This window comes from Mus musculus, chromosome 16, assembly GCF_000001635.26.
Source record: "Mus musculus strain C57BL/6J chromosome 16, GRCm38.p6 C57BL/6J".
NCBI lineage: Eukaryota > Metazoa > Chordata > Mammalia > Rodentia > Muridae > Mus > Mus musculus.
The window spans coordinates 90495906-90518305 of NC_000082.6; the positions used below are offsets into that span (position 1 = coordinate 90495906).

The 22400-nt window shown below is 47.8% G+C and overlaps 1 protein-coding gene and 2 long non-coding RNA genes across 5 annotated transcripts in view; 2 read left to right on the top strand and 1 right to left on the bottom strand.

The window, feature by feature from the left end:
- Positions 1 to 3650, top strand: part of Hunk (hormonally upregulated Neu-associated kinase) — a 114272-nt gene extending 110622 nt beyond the window's left edge. Inside the window, exons 11-12 of one of the 3 annotated variants that reach the window (XR_384941.3) lie at positions 185 to 1520; positions 2463 to 3650. Coding sequence is in view for 2 of the 3 variants with exons in the window: in NM_015755.2 (NP_056570.1) it covers positions 185 to 843 (659 nt within the window). In the remaining variant the exon portion in view is untranslated. Of the gene's footprint in view, positions 1 to 184 lie in introns of all 3 variants that reach the window. The other 2 variants (NM_015755.2, XM_011246130.2) reach the window with 2 other exon arrangements.
- Positions 3651 to 8253: 4603 nt separating this feature from the next.
- On the bottom strand, positions 8254 to 13125 carry Gm35882. Its single transcript, XR_003951976.1, has 3 exons — positions 13008 to 13125; positions 9618 to 9818; positions 8254 to 8486 (listed from the first exon to the last, which is right to left on the bottom strand). It is a non-coding gene; the product is annotated as a predicted gene, 35882 (long non-coding RNA).
- A 44-nt stretch (positions 13126 to 13169) lies between these two features.
- Positions 13170 to 21636, top strand: Gm41490. The gene is made up of 2 exons (XR_876228.2): positions 13170 to 13237; positions 21141 to 21636. It is a non-coding gene; the product is annotated as a predicted gene, 41490 (long non-coding RNA).
- Positions 21637 to 22400: the final 764 nt, after the last annotated feature.

The following is a 22400-nucleotide window of genomic DNA, read 5'->3' on the forward strand; positions in this document are numbered from 1 at the left end:
CTTCCTCTAACTAGACTAGGGTGTTTGCTTCCTCCTGCTTGCATTAGTTTGCTTGTCTCAGTTAAGCTGGTGGCTGGGGGTGGTGGCTGGGGGTGGGGGGTGGTGGTTGGGAGGGCATGAACACAATGGCTGTGTGTGCTCTTTCTGAACCTATTTTTCATGGTCTTGTTTCCTTGGTATGTAGATTCCTTCGTCTGCCGCAATCTTTTCCGAAAAACCTCTGATTCCAATTGTGTGGCTTCTTCTTCCATGGAATTCATCCCTGTCCCACCTCCCAGGACACCAAGGATTGTAAAGAAACTAGAGCCACACCAACCAGGGCCGGGAAGTGCCAGCATCCTCCCCAAGGAAGAGCCCCTGCTGCTGGATATGGTACGCTCCTTTGAGTCTGTGGATCGAGAGGACCACATAGAACTGCTGTCCCCTTCTCACCATTATAGGATCCTGAGCTCGCCTGTGAGCCTGGCTCGTAGGAATTCTAGTGAGAGGACACTCTCCCAGGGGCTGCTGTCCGGAAGTACCTCACCTCTCCAAACTCCACTGCATTCCACGCTGGTCTCTTTTGCCCACGAAGAAAAGAACAGCCCCCCGAAAGAGGAGGGTGTGTGTTCACCGCCTCCCGTTCCCAGTAATGGCCTCCTGCAGCCTCTGGGGAGCCCCAACTGTGTGAAGAGCAGGGGACGGTTCCCCATGATGGGCATCGGACAGATGCTGAGGAAGCGGCACCAGAGCCTGCAGCCTTCCTCAGAGAGGTCCCTGGACGCCAGCATGTCCCCTCTGCAGCCCACAGCCCCCTCCAGCCTCTCCTTTGACATGGCCGACGGTGTCAAGGGCCAGTGTTAACCTGGGATGGCAAGATTCTGGGTCTCTGTGAGGACAGCCACGGAACAGGGCTCCACACAGGCAGGCACCAGGGCATGGGTGAACAACCTCACGGGAGCATCCTTTATTCTTTTATACCTGCCACACAAAGTCCCACGCTTGTATCAGCTGAAGTCCACAGACTCAAAGTCCACACACTTACTTAGGGACCCTCTGAGACGCTGCGACTAGGGGGAGGGGGAGGGGGCGAACTGTGGGAATCACACCTTCCAGCCTGAGATTTTCTTTGCTATATCACCAATCACTGAGCCCTCTCCAGGATCCCCCCAGTGGGCTCAGAGCTAAAAACCACACCTCCATCTGCTGGGCCAATCAGATTTCCAGACTGGTACCAGGTTGTCCCTCCCCTCCGCTCTGTGTGTCTCTCACAGTTCTGTAACTGACCGTCAGTGGTCAGTTACAGTCTCACGCGGACGTGCCACTCGCTGGTAAGGACGTTCACCCAACCTAGGGATCCCTCTACAGAGGGAAGCAACCCCCCTTTCCCTAACAGTGAGTCCCCACAGAGTGCTGAGTCACAGTGCTGGACCGGGAGGAAGATGGGATGGCGCCTCAGACAGAGATGGAACCCAGCAGAGAGAACCCAGGAGGAAGACGAAGACTCATTAAACGCTCATTCCTGTGCAACGTTTTGACAGGTTTTTCTTTCCTCTCTTTCTTTTTCCCCTGACCTTTTCTTTTTGGGTTGAAATTTGCTGAGGATTGAACGAACTTGTCCAAAGAGATCTTTCTTTATATGAAGTCATTAATTAAATTTTTTTTTTTTTTTAAAGACAGGGTCTCATTAAGTAGCCCAAGCTGGCTTCAAACTCATGATCCTCCTGCCTCAGTCTCCAAAGTGCTGAGATTACAAGTATATATCCGTGTCTGGCTCAAAATAGCAATTCAAAAACAAAAACTAGTTGGCCAGATGAAAAGTAGTTTTACCAAATTCACGTGTTTTTGTTTTTCTGAGAGGCTGCAGCTCAGATGGCCGAAAGGCTGGCTTGGGTGGCAACAGGAGGACCACAGTGGCCTGCCTGCCTAAGGGATAGTAGCCTAGCCATCCTGTGTTTATACCGTGGCAACAGCAGAAGGCATAGAACTTAGCTCCAGATGGCTCTGGAGAGAGAGAAAGGATTCTTAAAGCAGAGTTGAGACAGCAAGAAGCAGGGAATTCGCTGTGTCATGCTGTTCTGCCGTGGTTAGAACTTAGCTGTTCTGCTGGGAGCTAGGAGCAGGCTTGCCGCCCCCTGGGAACACGCTCACAAGACGGTTCGTCCCCAAAGGAAACAGTGCCCCCCAAACAGGCTTTCAGTCCATGCTGTAATCTGCACCTTCCCCTCCAGGATTGAACCAAAGATGCATTTCCGGTTTTGTGACTGTGCCACTCTGTGTGTCTCTTGTGGAACCTGGTGTTGTCTGATCCTGTCCGGCTGGCGCTGGATGGAGGACTGTCTCTGTGTGCATCGTGGGCCCTGGTACTTAGCAGAGGACAAAGGGCACTGTTGTCAGGAGGGGAAGACTTGGCACGGGCTGGACCACAGTTAGTTTAGAAGTTATGGAACAGCTCAGAATCTTCTGGCCTTTGACTATTTCAGATGGGGTCAGAGACCAGAGCTGTAGCCAGGAAGCCAGGTTCATCATCTTGGTCCATCGATTCTAAAGTGGGCAAATTTCTGTGACGTCACAAAGCCGGCCTTTGCCAGTGAGGGCTGAGACACAGTACAACTGCCTCTCATTTACTGGTGGCGGGCGGCTTCCTTTGGCCTCTCAGAGCTCTGACTGAACTAGAAGAGAACACGGATTTGGCTGACCCTGGAAGAAAGCTGCTCTAGTCCTGGCTGAATTTGGTAAGACCTGGACTACTTAAACTTTAGGGAGGGACTGACTCCCTCCCGAGGACCCATTACAGGAGGAGGCCAGGCTTTTCTCCCAGAGCTGATGGTGTTCTTCATTCAGCATGGCTTCCGTTCAGCTCCCAGGACTTGACACTGAAAATAGAACTCTTTAAGCAGAGAGAAGAGGAGAGCCATCCACAGACGCTCTCCGTATTTGATGTGACGTGTTTGAGCTTTGACGGGTGAAGAGTCCTTTTAAAAGATAACTGCCAGCTGCAGGCATCTGGCTCTGCAAAGCTGGTAGGATGTGTACCTGTGTACTGTGCCCGCCCCCTTTCTCCTAGCCCTTTATGTCTTTTTCTGACTGTTTGCTTTTCTCGTATGTATGTGTGCCTGTGTTGGTGCGAGCCTGTGGAGAAAGAGTCTCCCATCCTTCAAATGCTTCGAGAACAGCGTCAGATGTACAACTAGTTTGCCTGCGTTGCTACTGGTACCTTGGACTCTGAACTCAGGTTACCCACCTGAGTCCTCAGTAGGCAGTGGACCCATTGAGAGGCAAATGAGAACAGGAGGGAGACAAGCTGTGTTCTGGGGCGCACATAAACACCTGACAGACGAGTCTAGGAAACCGCGTGAAAGAAGAAATGTTAAATTCTTTATTGTTTTATTATATTTATACGGAAAATGTGGCTATCCTTTTGTTAAGTGCAGAGTGTATTGTCTGTTTGACCCATGACTGTCTGTCCTTCATGAATGAGTCTTTGCCTGTGATTCTAGTCAGCCTGTGGCTACTGATGGGAACGGCCGATCTGTCATCATGTGAAGTCCAGGAGGAAGAGTCTATTTTAGTCATACGATTTGGTCATGAGTAAGGACTATATTTATGTCACCACTATTGAATATATGTACTTTTATAATGGCTGTGAAATACACTTTTTCCTCACAATGGCTGCTGCTTTGTTTATTGATGGTTCTTAAAACATTGAGTCTAAGTAAGGCGCAGGGTACTTAAACCTCTTGGCACAGACACAAATGAGGACTTGGGAGCATTTTCAACCACAGGAGCCCCTGGTTAATCTCATCCCCGGGGTGGGGGTGGGGGGTGTTTACAAAGGGTTATGTGGCTATGCGCTGAGTGGAAGCTCAACATGGCTCCCCAATGTACTGTTCACATTCAAAGGTCAGGATTTCCCAAGTTGAACCAGAGACAGATGGATATCCATGAATCTTGCTTCTGGAGTCAGTCATTATTTTAGGTCCTGGATCAGGGGAAGGGGTGGATATCTGTTGGGGCAGAAGTAGATTCGCCGTTTGGATTTTCTGGGTGTGACACCAGTCACCTGCTCACAATGTTTTTCTATAGGTGCCGCCACGCCACCGTCCTTAACAACTTGTGTCCCTTTTCCATAGGGACTCCAGGCTCAGCAGGTTGCACGGCAGGGCCCCTGTTCCCACTATTCAGACTCAAAGTGCAGTTAGAGATGCAGGAGCAGTTTGTAATGTGATGTTTTATTTGAAGAATCACAAGATTTCAGAGCAGGAAGGAACCTGAGACTCTGTGATCCAACCTCTTCCTCTTCCTCCTCCTCTTCCCCCTTTCCCTCCCACCCCTCCCCCTTTCCCTCCCCTCCCCCTCCCTCTTCCTCTTCTTTTCTTCTTCAAGGTCTCCTGTACTCCAGGCTTACAATGAAGTCATAATCCTCCTGCCTCAGCCTTCTGAGTGCTGAGAGAACACATGTATGTACCGCCAGCATACCCTACTCTCTCAGTCTGTGTTTTGCTTTGTTGTTTAGATAAGGTCTTACTATGTAGCCTAGGCTGACCTCAAAGTCACAATCCTCCTGACTCAACCTTCTTCATGATAGGACAGACACCACCGTACTCAGCTACCCAAGAGGATACCCAGAATCCCTGGGTGAGCTGGCTGCTTTGGGCTTAGAGGAAAGTTGAGGGCCAATGGAGCTGTCACTGCAGCAGGCACTTCCAAGGCTCTCTCATCCTTGAATCATCCTCAAAATGGCGTCTCCAGCCGCTGCAGATTGCTAAGTGCAGTCCTCTCTGCTACCCTCCTCTGCTTACGGAAGCTCCATAGACTGCTTCAATTTTTTTTTTTTTTTTTTGCACTTTCTGGTTTTCTTCAGTAAATCTGACATAAATAGGCATCCCTCATTACCTACTGGGGTTTGTGAGACTAAACCCATAGAACATTTACACAGAGGCACATCACAGAGCGAGACAGATTTGGAAAGAATGCAAGGCAAGACTGGCTGGGTTTTGTTTTGTTTTTTACAGCAGGGTCTGGGAAGCCTCTTGGTTACTGCGTTTGTTTTCTGTGTACGAGTCTCTGTGCCACAGACACCCTGAGAATAATTCAGAGCAGGGCTGGGAGCTAGTTCAATGTAATGTCGTCACTTTTCAATGGAAGGAGTGTGTTTCCTGCATGGTGAATGAGTGTATTATCTGTGGCAGTTGTTGGCTCAGGGGAGCTCCTCAGACATAGGCTTCGCAGACAAATGAGGTACATGTTTGTGTGTCTTTGCTGTGGGTGTGTTTTCAGGGCACCCTGTCCTGGGATGTCCGTAGGCATGCAGCAACAGTGGGGGAGGGTGGTGGGGCATGAGGCTCCGCCCTGCCAACTCACCTTCCACAGACACCTCATCTGAGTTGGTGCTCGATCCTGCAATGAGATATCTGGGGGAATCCTCTCTGGGGTCATAGGCCAGTGAGCTACAAAGAGAACCATGGGACCAACTGGAGTCAAGCAGCTTATCATGAAAGATGGCACATGACAGAGAAATCACCTGGAAACAGATTTACAGGCGAAGAAAGAGATGGCGCTGGCTTCCAGGCCAGGCTACTGGCAGTTCCTACAGAGAAGATGGCCTATGATGAAAGTGAAGGCCTTAACTCTTAACTCACTTTTACACATTGTACAATAGCAAAACCCAGTTTTCCTAGATGTCACCCCACAGACAGCTGACAAAGGGGCAGGTAGAGTCTTGTACTAGGAACAGTTTTCACCCAGAACTGGGTAGAGAGGTTCACTGGTGTTCTCCCATGAGCAGCCCGTGTGTGGGATCCTTTGGGCTCCACTTGCGTAACATACACCCCAGATCCTAATGTTTTTCTCACTAAAGATTTGTTTTCTACACAAATTTTAATGAAAGTCACTTAAATACCATCAGAGAAGATGAGTGAATTATTGTAAAAGCCAGAGGTTGGAGACAAGGGGCAGAAAGCCTTGTCTTCTCAACATGACTAGATCTCTGCGCTCATGAGCTGTGGCAGCTGTGGTAGCCTGCATGGGACCAAGCCAGTCAAGCCAGCATGGAGTGGGAGGGGCCTACCCCCATCCCATCCCGAGGAACTGTAGACAACTGGTAGATTCTTGGGGAGGGAGAGTCAGTTTTCTTTAAGGGTACGGCTCCTAGTAGGTCAACCACACTCCAATGGATGGCCCCATACCCAGAAATACATGGACAATACAAACTGGACTCGATGGGTTACTTAAAAAGAATATATTAAAAAAAAAAAAAGGCTAGGAAATTGAGCAGGTGGGGAAGTGGAGATCAATCTAGAGAGGGAAAATATCAAAATATACATCATATGAAATTCTTTTTCTCTGTCTCTCTCTGTCACTGTGTCTCTGTCTCGTGTGTGTGTTGGGGGGGGTGTTCAACCACAGTTCTTGCACACCTACAGGAAGGGAGAGCAAGAGAGTTCCCACCCGCTGGTTAGTTCTCTTCAAGGGGCGAATCGTAAGTCTTGAACTGCGCTTTGGGCCTTGCCTCTGAGCACTAGGCTGGAAAATGCACAATTTGGCTCTCTGGGTTGCAATGAGTGTCTCTGCCATAGACAAGGTGCAGAGAGGCACCGTTTGAAGGGCGCTGTTGCTTTGCATTTCCTGGGAAATGTAAAACAAACCACCAAAGCCACATTTACTCACCCCAGCCAGACCCAAGAACAGTTTCTGGTCAGATGTGGTTGCTCACACCTTTAATCCCAGCACCCTGGAGGATCTCTGAATTCAAGGCCAACCTGGTCACCACTGCCGGCTCTAGCCTAGGTAACAAACTTATTGGGGTTATTAACAGAAGCAAAAATGACTCAAAGCAGCAGAAAGCCCACTAAGTAACTTAGGGACAGCTGTCCCATCAGGAATTCCTACCCAGCTGTTCACAACCCCCCAACCCCCATAGTGTGATGACTGGGGCCTTGGAGAGGGGCCTCACGAGGACTGTAAAGGCCTTGGGAGTCTCAAGATCCTCTCCTCTCCTAGGAGGGATGTGGGCAGGCCTGATCTTAAGAATCTTGGGCAGATCATCAGTGTTGACCCACTTCAAGATGGCAGCAGTTGTGTCCAATCTGGAAGAAACAGCCACCTCATAGTTCCTAGCGCTGAGTTTGGTAGTTTATGCCTGTAATCCTAGCACTGCGGGGTGGGGTGGAGGTGGGGTATTAAAGCAGAGAGGATTGCAAGTGTAAGGCCAGCCTGGGCTACAGAGCGAGGCTCTATCAATAACCATCACTAAAATCAGACAAGCCTCACTCCACAGTTATACAACCATGGTAGCTCTTAGTAAGTGAGGGATTTGGGTGCACATGTGTGTGTGCATGGAGACCACAGGGCAACCGTGGCTGTCGCTCTTCAGTTGCTATCTACTTGGAACGTTGAGACGGGATTGCTCACTGACCTGGGACTTTTCCTCGTAGCTGGGCTGGCTGTTTTTTACGAGCCTCGGGACCTTCCGGTCTGTGCATCCCCAGCACTGGGACTGCACCCACCACACCCAGCTTTGTTTGTGGTTTGTTTTGTTGCTGTTTTCAGCATGGGACAGGGGGACTGAACTCGGGTCTTCACGCTTATGAGGCAAGCCATCTACCAAAGGCAATATCGGTAAGGAACCACACTGGTAAATTCTAATCTCATTTGCCAAGAGCACATTAAGGTGATTTGTGTTCTTAAAATTCATATGTTGAAGCCCTAATCCTTATTACTTCAGAATGTGACACCTTGAGAGACAAATTCAAATGAGGCCACTGGGGTGAGACCTGATCTAATCGCAGCAGGGACACCAGACAGCAAAGATCATTCGAGGACAGGGGAGAGAGCAGCGGCTGCAGCAATAGCTAGGAGGCTGGCCTGAAACCACCTCATTCTGGCAGAAAGGTGGGCCAATAGACACTGCAGTAGAAGCCACCTCGTCTAGGATGTTTTATTTAAATGGGTGACCTGCAGACTAACATGGAGAGACAGCCAGAGAGTAATGGTTCATAGAGTCTGCAAATCTTACGATTTTTACCCATGTGCTATACTCATTCAACATTTCTCTGACCATGAAATGACTTCCAGAAAGTTCCCTGGCTTGGGAATAAAACTTCCACCTTTTCCATGTGTTCCTCACGAGTTCAATTAATTAAAAAAAAGAAAACCCCCTTAAATAGAGATCTGCCAAGTTTATCTCCAAAGGACCACACAGGCGATATTTTCAGTTTAGAGATTTTGTTTTTGTTTTTCTTTGGTTTTTATACTACTACAACAACAACAACCACAAACTAACAAACAAAAACGTCCATTGAATTGTTGTTTTCCTTTTGCAAGGATCTAAAATAGAAAATCCATTTTATTCGGTGGACATACAAAAGTCGACCACGGCTGCCTTCAGCCCTCAGGATGCGGTTGGCTGTGCCCTGACGTTGTCTTCACAAGGACACTGTGAGGTGTCAGATTCTCTGTCTCACAGGCATGGTCATGGAGCTCTGACCTGTGCTGAGCCAGGACTTCTGCAGTCAGACACCAAAAAAAAAAAAAAAAAAAAAAAAAAAAAAAAAAGTGTTTTAAGAGGTTGCCTCATGGGAGAGGACCAGAGAAAGAGGGAAAGAGAGGAAAGAGAAGAGGGAGGGAAAGAGGGAGAGAAGGACACACACACAGAGACTGAGACAGAAAGAGGGTGGGAGACACACACAGAGACAGAGAGAGTTCCCCATTCATGATGCATGGGTCATTTGGCTTTCTGTGCTCTCAGCAGGATCCATGTAAGCTCACTTGTTAAGTGTTTGGAAAATGATTTAACCTAACAGGGAGGCAGAGGTTAGGACCCCAATTTTCCAAACTTTATCATCCTTTCTTATTTTGCTTTTGGTGTCAGTCTATTTTTCATGATTATAACTAAGTGCCTTAGGCAGAATAAAGGAGTTCACTCAGCTCAGGGTACTGGTCCGAGATTGGCACCTGCTTATAGATGTGGGACAGTTGTGTCCACCCATCCTCCAGTCTCTCTTTCCTATGGAGCCCCTGGTACTCAGTGGCAGGGCGGGGCTCCATCCTCATCACCTCATGGTGTCTCCATCAGCTCCGAGAGGCCCCACCTCTAAACAAAGTGGGATTGCATTTTCATACCCTCACAACGGGGATCAAGTTTCAATGCATGCATCATTCAGGGACACACATCCCAGCCATCCTCGACCCACAGCAAATGTGCAGGGCCCTTCATGAGCACAGCAATGCTTGGGTAGAGCCATGGTGACGCCAGTCTGCTGAGGCCATCAAGTACCCGACGCTGGACTCCATTCCTGTCTCTGTGAAGAGTGGTTCCGTGCCCCTGTCATCCAGCTGCTTCCCATTTCAAGCCATTTCCTTCTTCTCTATTGCAAAGAACCCCCAAATCTGGGCCCTCGTTTGCATATCAAAAGGGGATGCTTTGCTCAAAGTCTAAATGGAGGACAACTACGACTATGATGGTGTGAATCAGAATGATCCCTCTCAACTAGTCACGGCCATTAGTCAGAACCAGATGACACAGGGCCACGGTTGGATAAGTATCCCTGCCAGGGAGATACAAATTGTGTCTTCTGAGTCAGAGTTCCAAATAGCCAAATTCAAGTGTCCTTCCCACCCACGGCCACTTCAATTACGTGAGCCATTCTCGCTGTCATTTTGGCCATTCTTGAAGAATCACAGCGACCTTAGAGTTGACCTGTCTCTGGGCTCCAATCCTTGGAAGTGTGAAGCATCGCCAGGAAACGGATTCTCAGGATGAGCACAAACCGGCTTCTTGGAGATTTTATAGTTTTTATAACTCACAGCTGATTGCTCAGCAAACTTTAATTTGTCCTCTATTCAGATTCAAAAAAAAAAAAAAAAAAAAAAGATCAGAATGAAATGTTCTCAGCAGTATGGCTCTCCTCATCCTGTCTGCTTTGAGACATATCAGCAAATCATGGCAGAAAGATGAAGTCAAACTGGACCTCCCTTGAAGGCCAGGATTGAGAAACGATGCCTCAGAGGACTCTTGGTTCATAGGCAATAGCATCTGTCTCTGAGCCCAGTTCCCAAACAGCTAACCCAGAGGACTCTAGAATGGAAAGGCCCCTGGGGGGGGTGCTTTGGGGAGCATGGCATCTGGAGGAGTTTACCCATGCTCTTTAGCAGAACTTTGTACTTCAGGGAAAGTGGGCACGAGGGTGAGCATGATAGGAGATTGGTTTCTGGGAAAGGTTTGAAGGAGAAGGGTCTGTGGGTGGGATGTGCTCTACCTCCTCTGAGTCCTCTCAGTTTTGTGATGCAGCCCTGAATATACTGCATGACAGTCATTGCATTAGAAAGAGCCTGGAACCACCCCTTACTTATTCCTGCACCTGTGTGCAGCGTCCAAGCATGTACTTAAGGATAGGTTTGTGGGTAGATGGATGACGTATTAGTTACCTTTCTCATCACTCTAGCTAAATCCATCACCAGAAGAGAATTTTAAAGACTTGATAAAAATGTGGTTCAGTTTTTATCATGGCGAAGAGAGCATCATGGAAGAGAACAGAGAAGTTCACATCCTGGCTGAGGGACACGCAGAGAGAAGAGAAATGTCCGTGCTCACCTGCCTTCTGCCTTTCACCTTCCTTCGCATTTATCCTTTTGAGCCCTCACCCTAGAGGATGGTACATGCCCATTCATGAGAGGTCCTGCTTGCTTAGTTAACCCTCTTCAGAATTGCGCAAGTGGACACACCTAGAGATGTGTATCCACAATTCCCTAGGTAATATAAAGTTAGTCAGGTCGGCAGTAAGTGTAACCACCATAGAGGGTAAATGAACGGTGCTTACATGGATGGGTGTGAGTGCATTTAGAGGTCCATAGGGTGAGCCCTCATTGGGCCTCACTGTGGTCCTAGTAAGAAGAGGAAATGTGTACACTCAGAGGTAACACCAGGAATTCAAGGACACAGTGTGAAGGCAGCGACCTGAAGCTAAGTCCTCTAAGGATCCACTCAACAATACTTTGGTCTAAGACCTCAGTCTCCAGAACTGTAGGCCATAGCTTGTTGTTGTTTAAGCCACTCTGTGTGTGTGTGTATGTGTATGTGTGTATGTGTGTGTGTGTGTGTGTGTGTGTGTGTGTGTGTGTGTGTGTGTGTGGTGTTTCATCATGCATGTTCTTCTGTAGCCAACCAGTCATTTACAAACAGAAGATGCAGGTTAGTGAAACCCACCCAGAGGGAATCCGGGTGCTTACTTGAAGCTGCTGAAATAAGATAGGCAGACACCAGAGCTCACTCCTGCTTGCCACATTCACAGGCAGGCAGGCAGAGGGTGGCAAGAGAAAGGCTTTGGGTGCTCTCTGTTCGGCACAAGGAACCTGGAGGTGACCTATCTAGATGTGGCAGCTGGTTTTGTGTTAACTTGACACAAGCTAGAGTTATTTGAAAGGAGGGAACCTCAGTTGAGAAAGTGCCTCCATCAGATCCAGATGTAGGGCATTTTCTTGATTAGTGATTGATAGGGGGAAGGCCCAGCCCGTTGTGGGTGTGGCTATCCCTGGGCTGGTGGTTCTAGGTACCATGAGAAACAGGCTGAGCAAGCCAGTGAGCAGCATCACTCTTCCATGGCCTTCGCATCAGCTCCTGCCTCCAGCCAGGTTCCTGGCCTGCTTGAGTTTCCACAGTGATAGACTATAATGTAGAATTATAAGCCAAATAAGCCCTTTCCTCTCCAACTGGCTCTTTTGGTTGTGGGGTTTTGTTACAGCAATAGTAACAGTAACTAAGATGCTGGGTGTACGGCATCTTTTGTGACTGGTTTGAAGAGCTTATGTGGCTTCCTTCTGATTGGTTTGGAGTTGGATACTAGGGTTAATACTTAGGTGCTTGGAGTTACTACTTAGGGAAGTCTGTAGTCATTGAACAAACCGAGGCCATGCGGACTCATTGCTGTAAATTGTAGCTTCATGGGTCATTCACCTTAGAAGCCCCATGTGTTTCTGGCTGTCGTAACTTCCTGGGTCTGTTATAGAAAATTACCCCAAACTCTATGGTTCAAAAGAAAAACATCTTCATCTCCAAGTCTATGGAGAATGAAACTAGCAAGGCCGTGCTCTGAGCCTCTAGGGCAGGGCTCTTCCCTCCTCTTCTGCTTCTGGTCGTTAACCTTGGGTTTTTTGGTCCATTCTGTTCTGATGGCCTAGCTTCTCATGACATCTATGTGTCTTTGAGTCTTTACAAAGCCTTTTCCTAAGGATATCAGTAACTGGGTTTAGGGCCCACCTTGCTTCAGTATCCCCCTCAATTGGTTCTGCAATGACACTATTGCAGATAAGGTTACTTCCTGAGGGACACGGATACTACCCGACTGATTCTATTGGTTAAGGGACCTTCTACTGTTGATATGGCTAAAAGGCTTCCTGAGTTTGGAGTTTGCATGAGACCTTAGGCATGGCAGGAGATTTCATTATAAAGTCTTAATATGTTCAGGGAGGTGACAGTTGAGAGGCAACCATTTGGTAGAAACTGTGAGGTCTTTACATATGGGAGGAGAGAGACCCACATCTAGCTAAACAGGGCGATGGGAAGGCTCTCTCCAAGGGCGGCAGACCACGGGGCCAGGCTGATGGTCTGACCTCCAACACAGACTTTTTCAAACAAACCAGAGAGACAGTTGGGGTGCCCACAGGCACCGAGTTATAGGAGTGCTGTGTGGAAGGCTTATGAAATCCTGATGTAATCTGTCATATTCTCTCACTCCAAAGCACATGGCTCAGCAGGAGATTTCTGACTCTCAAACACTTATCTCTAGAACGGACACTCGGTAGTGTCAGCAGTGTTTATCGAATCCCAGGGAAAGTCAACATTCAGTTCATTATGACCCAAACTAGTGATGTCACCCCCCAGCCCAGCCCAGCCCAGCATCTTCTGTGTTCCCTCTTAAGGTGAGGGGTATGAGGGATTCCATCTTGCCTGAATCCCAACCCGAGCATTAGTCTAGACGATACTACCCCCATTATCCACATCACCCACATCCAGGCCACACAGTTCCCACCTTTTCTGCCTCCTTCACTAGCTTGAATGCTCCAACGGTGAAGGACTTACCCAAACCATCGTACAATTCAAGATTCGGGTATGATGTGGTAGAACCTTCCCCTAATGAATAAAGATTTTAAGGAACCAATCGCTGGGTGAGTAGGCGGGACTTCCGGGTCCGAGAGAGGAAGAGGGGAGGCAAGAGAAAGAAACTTATTTTTTGGACCGGAGAGAGCATGAAGACGTAATGTAGGTAGCGAGAGGCCCCTGGTTTAAGTGGCGGATCCGCTGGGATGTGCCACTGGAGGATTTATAACTAAAATAGATTACGAAAATTGAATACTAGTTTCTCGCCCAGTGATTGGTCCCTTGAAATCTTTATTCATTAGGGGAAGGTTCCGCCACAGTATATGATACCCACTTTCTTCTCATTCTTCACGCTTGCCATGGTGCAGGGGATGACACATCAAATTGAGAATTTCTGAAAAAAATAGGGACTGAAGATAACAGCCTAAGTACCCTGGCTGTGTGGTTGTGTTATTGTAGAGTTGCCAGGCCTGAGTGCTCAGTCGTGATCTGTGTTAGGGACTTGGAGGCATGCTATCTCCTTCCTGAGGGACAGGGTTCACATCAAAACAACCTAAAAATAAGCAAAAAGAAGAAAAAGGAATTTAAATTGTGTGCATCTTCTTGGGAGACTGAGCGCCTGTGTTAGCGTTTCGTTACCAGCATTTTTCAAAATGCTTTTGTGGAATTTCATTTTGCCCCAGAATCTTTGTTAGCTGAGATCTTGCGTATCCCATGCGCTAACAGCTTGGTGTTTGGCCTGTGACTACTGGGAGATGGCTGAACCCATTAGAAGTGGTCAGAGCTAGGGGAGCTAGAGGGTTGCCTTTGAAGGAGGCTGTGGGTCTGGGGTTCTTCCTTCTCCTTCACTTCCAAACCATAGTAATAGCAGTTTGTTGTGCCACACACCCCCAATGTGACACCCCTCCACAGGCTCAAAACAACAGGGCCAGCAGGTCATAGACTGAAACCACCCAGACTGTGAGCCAAAATAAACCATTGTCCGGGCAGTGGTGGCAGATGCTTTTAGTCCCAGTACTTGGTAGGCAGAGGCAGGCAGATTTCTGAGTTCGAGGCCAGCCTGATCTACAGAGTGAGTTCTAGGACAGCCAGGGCTATGCAGACAAAACCTGTCTTGAAAAAAAAGAAAGAAAGAAAGAAAGAAAGAAAGAAAGAAAGAAAGAAAGAAAGAAAGAAAGAAAGAGGGAGGGAGGGAGGGAGGAAGAGACCTTTGCTGTTTGTAAGTTTACTGTCCCAAATATGTATAACAACGAAACACTAATTTGTATGCCAAACATATATAACAATAACGGAACACTAACACAGAAATCTTGCCTTTAAAAAAACAAAAAAACTCAACTTTCGATTTTGAATAACTTTAGATTTTCAGAAAAGTCGCAGAGATAATACAAAGAATCCTTTAATGGTCCTCGTCTTGTCTCCTCGCCAGCTTTACATCTCATGCGACCCTTGTACCTTGGTCCAAACCAAGAGGCTGGCATTGAGGCCTAGTGTGTGAAGACCTATCCAGACCCTTCTTCCTCCTGCCACAGGACCCACTCCATTGCAGTTGTGTTTTCAACGTGTCGTCTGCCACGGCCTGTCCCTGTGCTGTCTCCATGACCTTGGGAGACCTGAGGGGAATGGGCCGGGGTCCTGTCGAATGTCCTTCATCTGAGAGTGTCTGTTTTCATCATGGTCAGACAGAGTTACAGGATTTATAAAGAACAGCAGAGATGGAGCACCTCTCCCAGCATACCCCACCAGGCTGTCAGAGGCCATAGGTGTGGGTGTGGTCCCACTTCCTGTACTTAAATACAGTTAGCATCTTTCTCTATTGGAAACTCTCAATTCCCACTTTCTTTTCCATAGCCTTGGTAGGTCACCAAGGCTAGTCTGCTCTCAAAGTGAACATGGCCAGGACAGAGCCCACTTCCTAGAGAAGGAACATTTACACGGATCACGTGACTCCTTTCCTCCATTACATTGTTTGCATGGTCACGTATATCCACATGGAAACACGGGTATTTATTTTATGCTCAGGGTTATAATCTAATACTGCATTATCTAGTTTGTTGTTCTGGTTTCAGTGTTGGCTTTGAATCTTCACGGCTGGCTCTGGCTCTTTGCCTTGCCTGCTTCCTTGTTCCTTGCTTCCAGGCACTGCTCAGAATCACCCAGAACACCCCTTGCTCCACCCTAGAGTCAGCTAATTTCTCCAAGGAGCCCAGTTCATTAGGCTCTTTTGACTGTTAGCGACGGTGGCAAATCCGATTCTTTTGTGAGGGGATTGAAAAAATAGATTAACAGTCAAAAGTCATTTAGACTCCTATCTGCTGAAACAGAGCAGTAACCAAGCACATTAAACAACCTCTTTCATCAAAAATTTCTTACAGAAAGTTAGCTGCCAGCCAAATCTTTCGTCAAAAGGAAACCTGGCCAGCATTATCGTTCCACTTCAGTATCTGTGCTTAAAGGAACCTGACCAAAGAGAACAACATCACTGACATTGAGGGAGCAGGTTAGCATTCAAAATGAGAATGCTAACCTGCCCCGCCCCAAGGTCTTGAGATAGGTTGAAGCTCTGCTTAAGGGTTATAATAGAAACACCATGTTCCACCATCAGTTACTATTTTTCTCAAAAACATGTGTGCTTCCTCACCACCCCAAACCTCCCATGAAAAGTCAGGACAGATGCCAAGACTTCATAGTTGAAGTTCATGATTCAAGTCCCTGGCAAACTTTCACAAATGTTCCCCTGGTGGACAAAGTTGTCTTCCATCTGAACACAACACGTCAGCCACTGCGCTCACAATGCCTGGCCCAGCAAAATGACTTTGCCAACAGTTGTGAGTGACAGAGTGACTGGTTCGTGCTCCGCGGCTGAGCCATCTCTTACTCTATTTAAAACTTCTGTGACCACCGTCGACTTTCGTCTTTGCCATCTGCTCTCCGTCTTTTCTCCAAATGTTCCCCGTCACACGGCAAGGGCCCCGCTTGTCTAATGTTTTGCTTCGTATGAAGTTTGGGACTCTGATCCTGACATTCCTATGTGTTTCACAAAGGCATGACTCTACATGCTGTCCCTGTCTCTAGCAAGTGTTCCTGTATAATTAAGCTTTTGATTTCCACAAGTCTTGTAGGACACCGTTTTTTGGCACATCCAGATCCACCTCGGTGGATGGAGAAAAGCTGTGGCAGCAAGAATTAGAAATGTTTATTCTGTTGTGGCAGAACTGCAAATCCCTCAGCAAAGGAGGCGTATGTAGAAACACCACATGAAGCCGGGCGTGGTGGCGCACACCTTTAATCCCAGCACTCAGGAGGCAGAGGCAGGCAGATTTCTGAGTTCGAGGCCAGTCTGGTCTACAGAGTGAGTTCCAGGACAGCCAGGGCTATACAGAGAAACCCTGTCTCGAACCACACTCCCCCCAAAAAAGAAATACCACATGAAACTTTAGTCTATACTGCTTTCCTATCTACAATGCTCCTTATTCATCCATAATTCTCCCTTGTCCATTCATAGTGCTCCCTAATCCATCCCCAGTGCTCCCCATCCATCCGTAGTGCTCCCATCTATCCTCAGTGCTCCCCATCCATCCGTAGTGCTCCCATCTATCCTCAGTGCTCCCCATCCATCCCCATTTGTGCTCCTCATTATCTATAGTTCTCCCCTATCCATCCATAGTGCTCCCCATCCATCTACAATGCCCCCCCCCCCCCAATGAGGCAAGCACTCCAGCTCTGCCCTCACCTGACCCAAAAGAATTCAGACTGGCATCCCCACTCACTCTCCTCATACAACAGATAAAACCTTACTGAAAATATCAAAATGAAACATTGAATCAAAACCACTGCCTTTGTTTCTTAATGTTGTTCAGTTCATCTTGGACTGGTGCCTTCTGTCTTATTCGTCTGTCAAGTAGCAGAGAGCGGTGGTACAGCACCGAGGCGTGTGCTGGCTGGTGGTTCTGGAGGCTGGAAGCCCAGAGCGAGCTGTAGTAGGCTTGGTTCTTCCCAGATGCTGGAGTCAGACTCTCCTGCTTCTTCCTGGTGGCCTTGGGCTTCTACCTTTGCCTTGTAGACGGCTTTTCTCTTTACTCTGTCATGTCTGTCTCTGGGTTCAAATTTCTCTTTTTTTCCAAAGATTTCAGTTATATTGTAGCAGCATCCACTTTAAGCATGTCATCCTAACTTGAAGATGTCTGTAATAAGACACCATTTGGGTCAGAGTGGCCACCATAACACAGGATCCTGATGAGGAAAGAGTGGGGTGTTTATGTCCAGTTTTCTGGCGCGGCTGAGCTCTGCCGAGCTACCTCCTTCTTGGCTCCTCATATGGTAAATAGAGAGAACTGGTGCCTCCCTTCCTTATGAAGGCATTGATCCCGCCACAAGGGGCTAATCCTTCTAACATCTTTGGAACCTATTTCCTCTGGTATTAGCCCTTCTATCACTGGCAAATACCTAGTAATGAGTACCTGAGAGACCTAGTAACAAGTACCCATGAGAGAATTTAAATGGAAATATACCTTGGCTTATGGTTTTAGAGGTGTCTGGCCATTGCTTTTACTCTGAGGGGTGTGTGTGAGAGTGTGTGTGTGTGTGTGTGTGTGAAAGTGTATGTATGTGTGTGTGAGTGTGTGTGTGAAAGTGTGTGAATGTATGTATTTGTGAGTGTGTGTGTGAATGTGTATGTGTGAGTGTGTGTGTATGTGTTTGTATGTGTGTATATGTATGTGTGTTTGAGTGTGTGTGTGTATGTGTGCGTGTGTTCTATGACAGTGGGATCACAGGCAGCAAAGGAGCTCGTCTCATCACAGACAAGAATGGAGAGTAACAGAGATGCTGGGACAGAGAGAGCCCCTGCAAAACAACCCTGGACCCAATAACCTCTTAATAGCTCATTCAGCTTTGAATTGACCCGTGGCCTAAGTTCATTGGTGTACTTAGTGCTCTCATGATCCAATCACCCTTGATAGTTTGCCACCTGGAGACAAGTCTCCAACACATTTGGGGGAAACACTTACATCCTAAGCATGCCACTCCACAAAGGCCACACTTTCTAACAGGATCACTTTGGGTTTGAAACTATGAATTTTGACAAGGAGAGACATGAGGCGTTCAGTCTCTAACCCCCGTGAGGTAAAGCAGTAGGGGTTGGTATTCCACTATTATAGGTAATATATATAATGTATAAATATCATTATGTACAAATATATAATGTATTATATAATATATAATAGTATATATCTATTTATATGTATATAATAGTGGAATATCAACCCCCTAACCCCTTCTACCATATATACATATACACATACACATACACACATATAGACACACACACACACACACAAACACACACACACACACACATATAGTTGAAGCACAATCCAACCTCAAGACTACCAGATAGCCAGGTAACCAACTTTGTGTGCCATGGACACTTTTGCTCTACAGATGCCTGCTCTGCAGTGTTGGGGCAGGCTTGAGATAGTGTGGATGGGGTGCTGGAGTCAGAGGACAGTATCAGCGTTCCAGCGTTGCCCAGGCCTTATTTCCTTTGTGGCAGTTGACGGGGCCGCGCTCCGTCTCCACTGACAGTAGGGGTGCTGACAGTAATTCCTTTTGCATCTATAAATTACAACCCGGGGAAACTGTTGGGAATCTGAAGAAGACAAGATGATTTTCATTCTTGACTGTGAAAAAGAGAGTCTCCACAGCACAAGAAAGGAAGCAGGCGGCGTTAGCAAAGCTGTTTGCCCCCATCGTTGTGAGGGCAAAGGTGTGCTTTGTAAACCCAGTAGAGTAGAAGAGAAGTGGAAAAAACCCATTTACTCCTGTACCTGTGACCTCAAATATCTGGAGTATCTTTGTGTAATTTCCTCACATATTTATAAGTGTCCTGTTACCCTTGTTAGGATTGCTTCAGATACTTTTCCTTTCTTATTTAAAATACCTTCCTTACACCTTTACCTGCTTCTGTGCGTGTGTGTGTGTGTGTGTGTGCGTGCATGTGTGCGTGTGTGCATGCGTGTCTGTGTGTGTGCGTACGTGTGTGTGCATGTGTATGCGCATGAGTGTGTGTGTGTGCATGTGTGTGTGTGTGTGCATGTGTGTGTGTGCATGCATGCATGTGTCTGTGCATGTGTGTGTGTGCATGCATGTGCGTGTGTGTGTGTGCGCATGTGTGCATGTGTGTGTGTGTGGTGTGTGTGGTGTGCATGTGTGTGCGTGCGTGCGTGTGCGTGCATGCATGTGCGTGTGTGTGTGCGCGCATGTGTGCATGTGTGTGTACGTGCGCGCACGCGCGCGCACGCGTGTGTGCATGTGTGCGTGTGGTGTGCATGTGTGTGTGCGTGCATGGTGTGCGTGCGTGCATGGTGTGCGTGCGTGCGTGCGTGCGTGCGTGCGTGTGTGTGTGTGTGTGTGTGTGTGCGTGTGTGTGTGCAGACATTGCCTTGGCACACAAATGTCAAAGAACAAAGTGCAGGTGTCAGTCCTCTCCTTCCACCACCTGGGTCCCACGAATCTAATTCAGGTCATCAGACCTGGCAGCAGGTGCCTTTAACCACTGAGCAGTCTCCTGGTCCAGCCTTCCCTTACTTTTCGGTTTTCATTTTGAAATAATTTTAGACTCACATTCAAGTTGTAAACTGTGTATAAGACATTCCCATGCCTTCTTCCACTTCTTCAGTGATGGTTCTTTCTGAAATTGTTAAAATATGCATAACATGGTAAATTTATTTTCTCTCATATATTACATCCCAACCTTAGTTTGTCTGCCCTCCACTCCTCCCAGATGTCCCTCCCACCACTCTTCTCTCCCCCAGATCCACTCCTCTTTTTCCCTTCAGAAAAGAGCAGACCTCCCAGGGATATCACACAAACTAACAAAACGACAAGTTGCAATAAGGCCGGCTACAAACCATCATATCAAGTCTGAACAAGGCAACCGGGTAAAAGAGAAGGGGTCCCAAGAGCAGGCAGAAGACTCAGAGGCACTCCTACCCCCACAAGTGTTCCAAGCTATACAACCGTAACATATATGGAGGGACCTAGCTCAAACTTACACAGGCTCCATGATTGTCAAGTCAGTGAGCCTCTATGAACCCTGCTTAATTTATTCTGTGGGCCGTATTCTTATGGTGCCCTGGACCCCTCTGGCTCCTACAGTGCTTCCTCCTCTTCTGTGGGTTCCCATGGCCCCACATAGTGTTTGGCTGTGGGTCTCTGAATTTGCTCCCATCAAATATAGCAGCATATCACTAGGAATCATTTCATTGACCCTTCCTTCCTTCCTTCCTTCCTTCCTTCCTTCCTTCCTCCCTTCCCTTCCCCTTCCCCTTCCCCTTCCCCTTCCCCTTCCCCTTCCCCTTCCCCTTCCCCTTCCTTCCTTCCTTCCTTCCTTCCTTCCTTCCCTTCTTTCCTTCCTTTCTTTCTTTCCTTTCCTTCCTTCCTTTTTTCCTTCCTTCCTTTCCTTCCTTCCTTTCCTTCTTTCCTTCCTTCCTTTCTTCCCTTCCCTTCCCTTCCCTTCCCTTCTCTCCCTCCTCTCTCTCTCCCTTCCTTCCTTTCTTTCTTTCTTTCTTTCTTTCTTTCTTTCTTTTTTCTTTCTTTCTTTCTTTCTTCCTTATTGAGACAGGAACCCAGGCTGGCCTCAAACCCACAATATAGCCAATGATGAGCTTGTGTATGTGTGTGTGTATGTATATGTGTGTCTGTTTGTCTGTCTGTCTGTCTGCTTGCCCATGCCTGTAGGAGGAGCTAGAAAGAGGTGTCAGATCCCCTGGAGTTGGAGTTACAGGCCATTATGAGCTTCCTGACATGTGTCCTGGGATCCTAGCTATGTTTCTCTGCAAGAGCAGCAATCACTCTTATCCACTGAGCTGCCTCTTAAGCTCCAAATATGTGCATTTTATATATTTTGTTTCCTTTTCTCTTTTCATGGCAAATGCATCTTTGTTGGCACCAGCTTTACTGATTTAACACAAACCATATACATAGCAAAAAAAATGTTTGGCACCAGTCACTAGACTCTATGAATTGACTCTCATTTTTTCTGGCAACCTCTTGTTCCCTGAAGGTGCCACGGCTTCCCTGCAGGAGTGACCTGACCTATCAGGAGCAGGAAGGAGATCTGAAAGTGGCCTGATGGCCCTCACGGCCCCTGAGCCGTCCAACACGTTACTGGATTTCCTGTGCACTCAGTGACTCTCTGAGTCCAGTGACTGGAATGGCGTACCAACTTGGGGTCAGAGACTTCCTGGAATGTACTTGGCACCCACGTCTCCTTTTCTGTTTATAGGAACAGGGTTTGAGACTTGAAAGTATCAAGAAGAGAGACCACCAGGAAGGCTCAGAAGAGGAAGCAGCAATTAGGGACCGAGGTTGGCGCTGGCAGGGGTTGATTGTAGAGCTTCTCTCAGGGACTCAGCTTGGCCTAAACATCAGGGTACCGGGGGTGATTGGACCTCAGGACCTTACCAGCTGCCCTAATGGTCCCGACTGTCCAAGTCTCTGATTGGTTGCTCTGTGTTCTGACCCATCCCTCAAGTTCATAATCACAGGTTCACACCCTACAGGTAGTTAGTTTCCTGTGGCTGTGGCATCAAAGCTTTCCACACTAAATGGTCTAGAATATCCCACTCTTATTCCCCCAGAGCCAGAGGCTAGAAACAGCCTCTAGGTGTTTAAACAGTGTTGAACACTGTGTGAGGTCTTCAATCACTCTGCACCGGGTTGCTGAAGCATACTGGCTGGTGAGAGCCTCAGGGGTTACCCTCCATGCCTGGCCCAGACCTCCTGGAGTATATTTTCCATTATGCGGTTTTCCTTCTACCTTCTACCTGCAGCCTTCTTTAGGTGCCCATGATGGGTCGGCTGCACCTGCGCACACGGGGAGTCAGATCAGGGTTATGGCCTTCCTATGGTGGAATAGGGTCTATTGTATCGACACCTTGGGCTTTATAGGAGCTGTGAGAGAAGGAATGGGGGCCTCTAGGTAAGGTCATCTCTTGGTTCCAGTGCAACCAGGACTATCCCACTTTCGGCATTTAAAGTCTGTAAGCGCTGGTCACAGACACCTCAGCCAGACTCCATTACTGAGAAGGTAGCCTTTCTGGGCACCCCTCCTGCCTCAGATATTTGGTTTAGTGCCACTGCAGAGGTGATGGGGGTGGGAAAGAAAGCCTGGTGTGGCTGTTACTAATGATCCTGCACTGCTGAGGAGGGGTCCTGGGGTCTTTAAGGCCCCACGGATATTGCAGACACCCCATCTCTCTCACATGCACGGACTGCTGACTGCAGTGCATTTGTAGCCAAGAGTGTGGGTGGCGGGGCATCT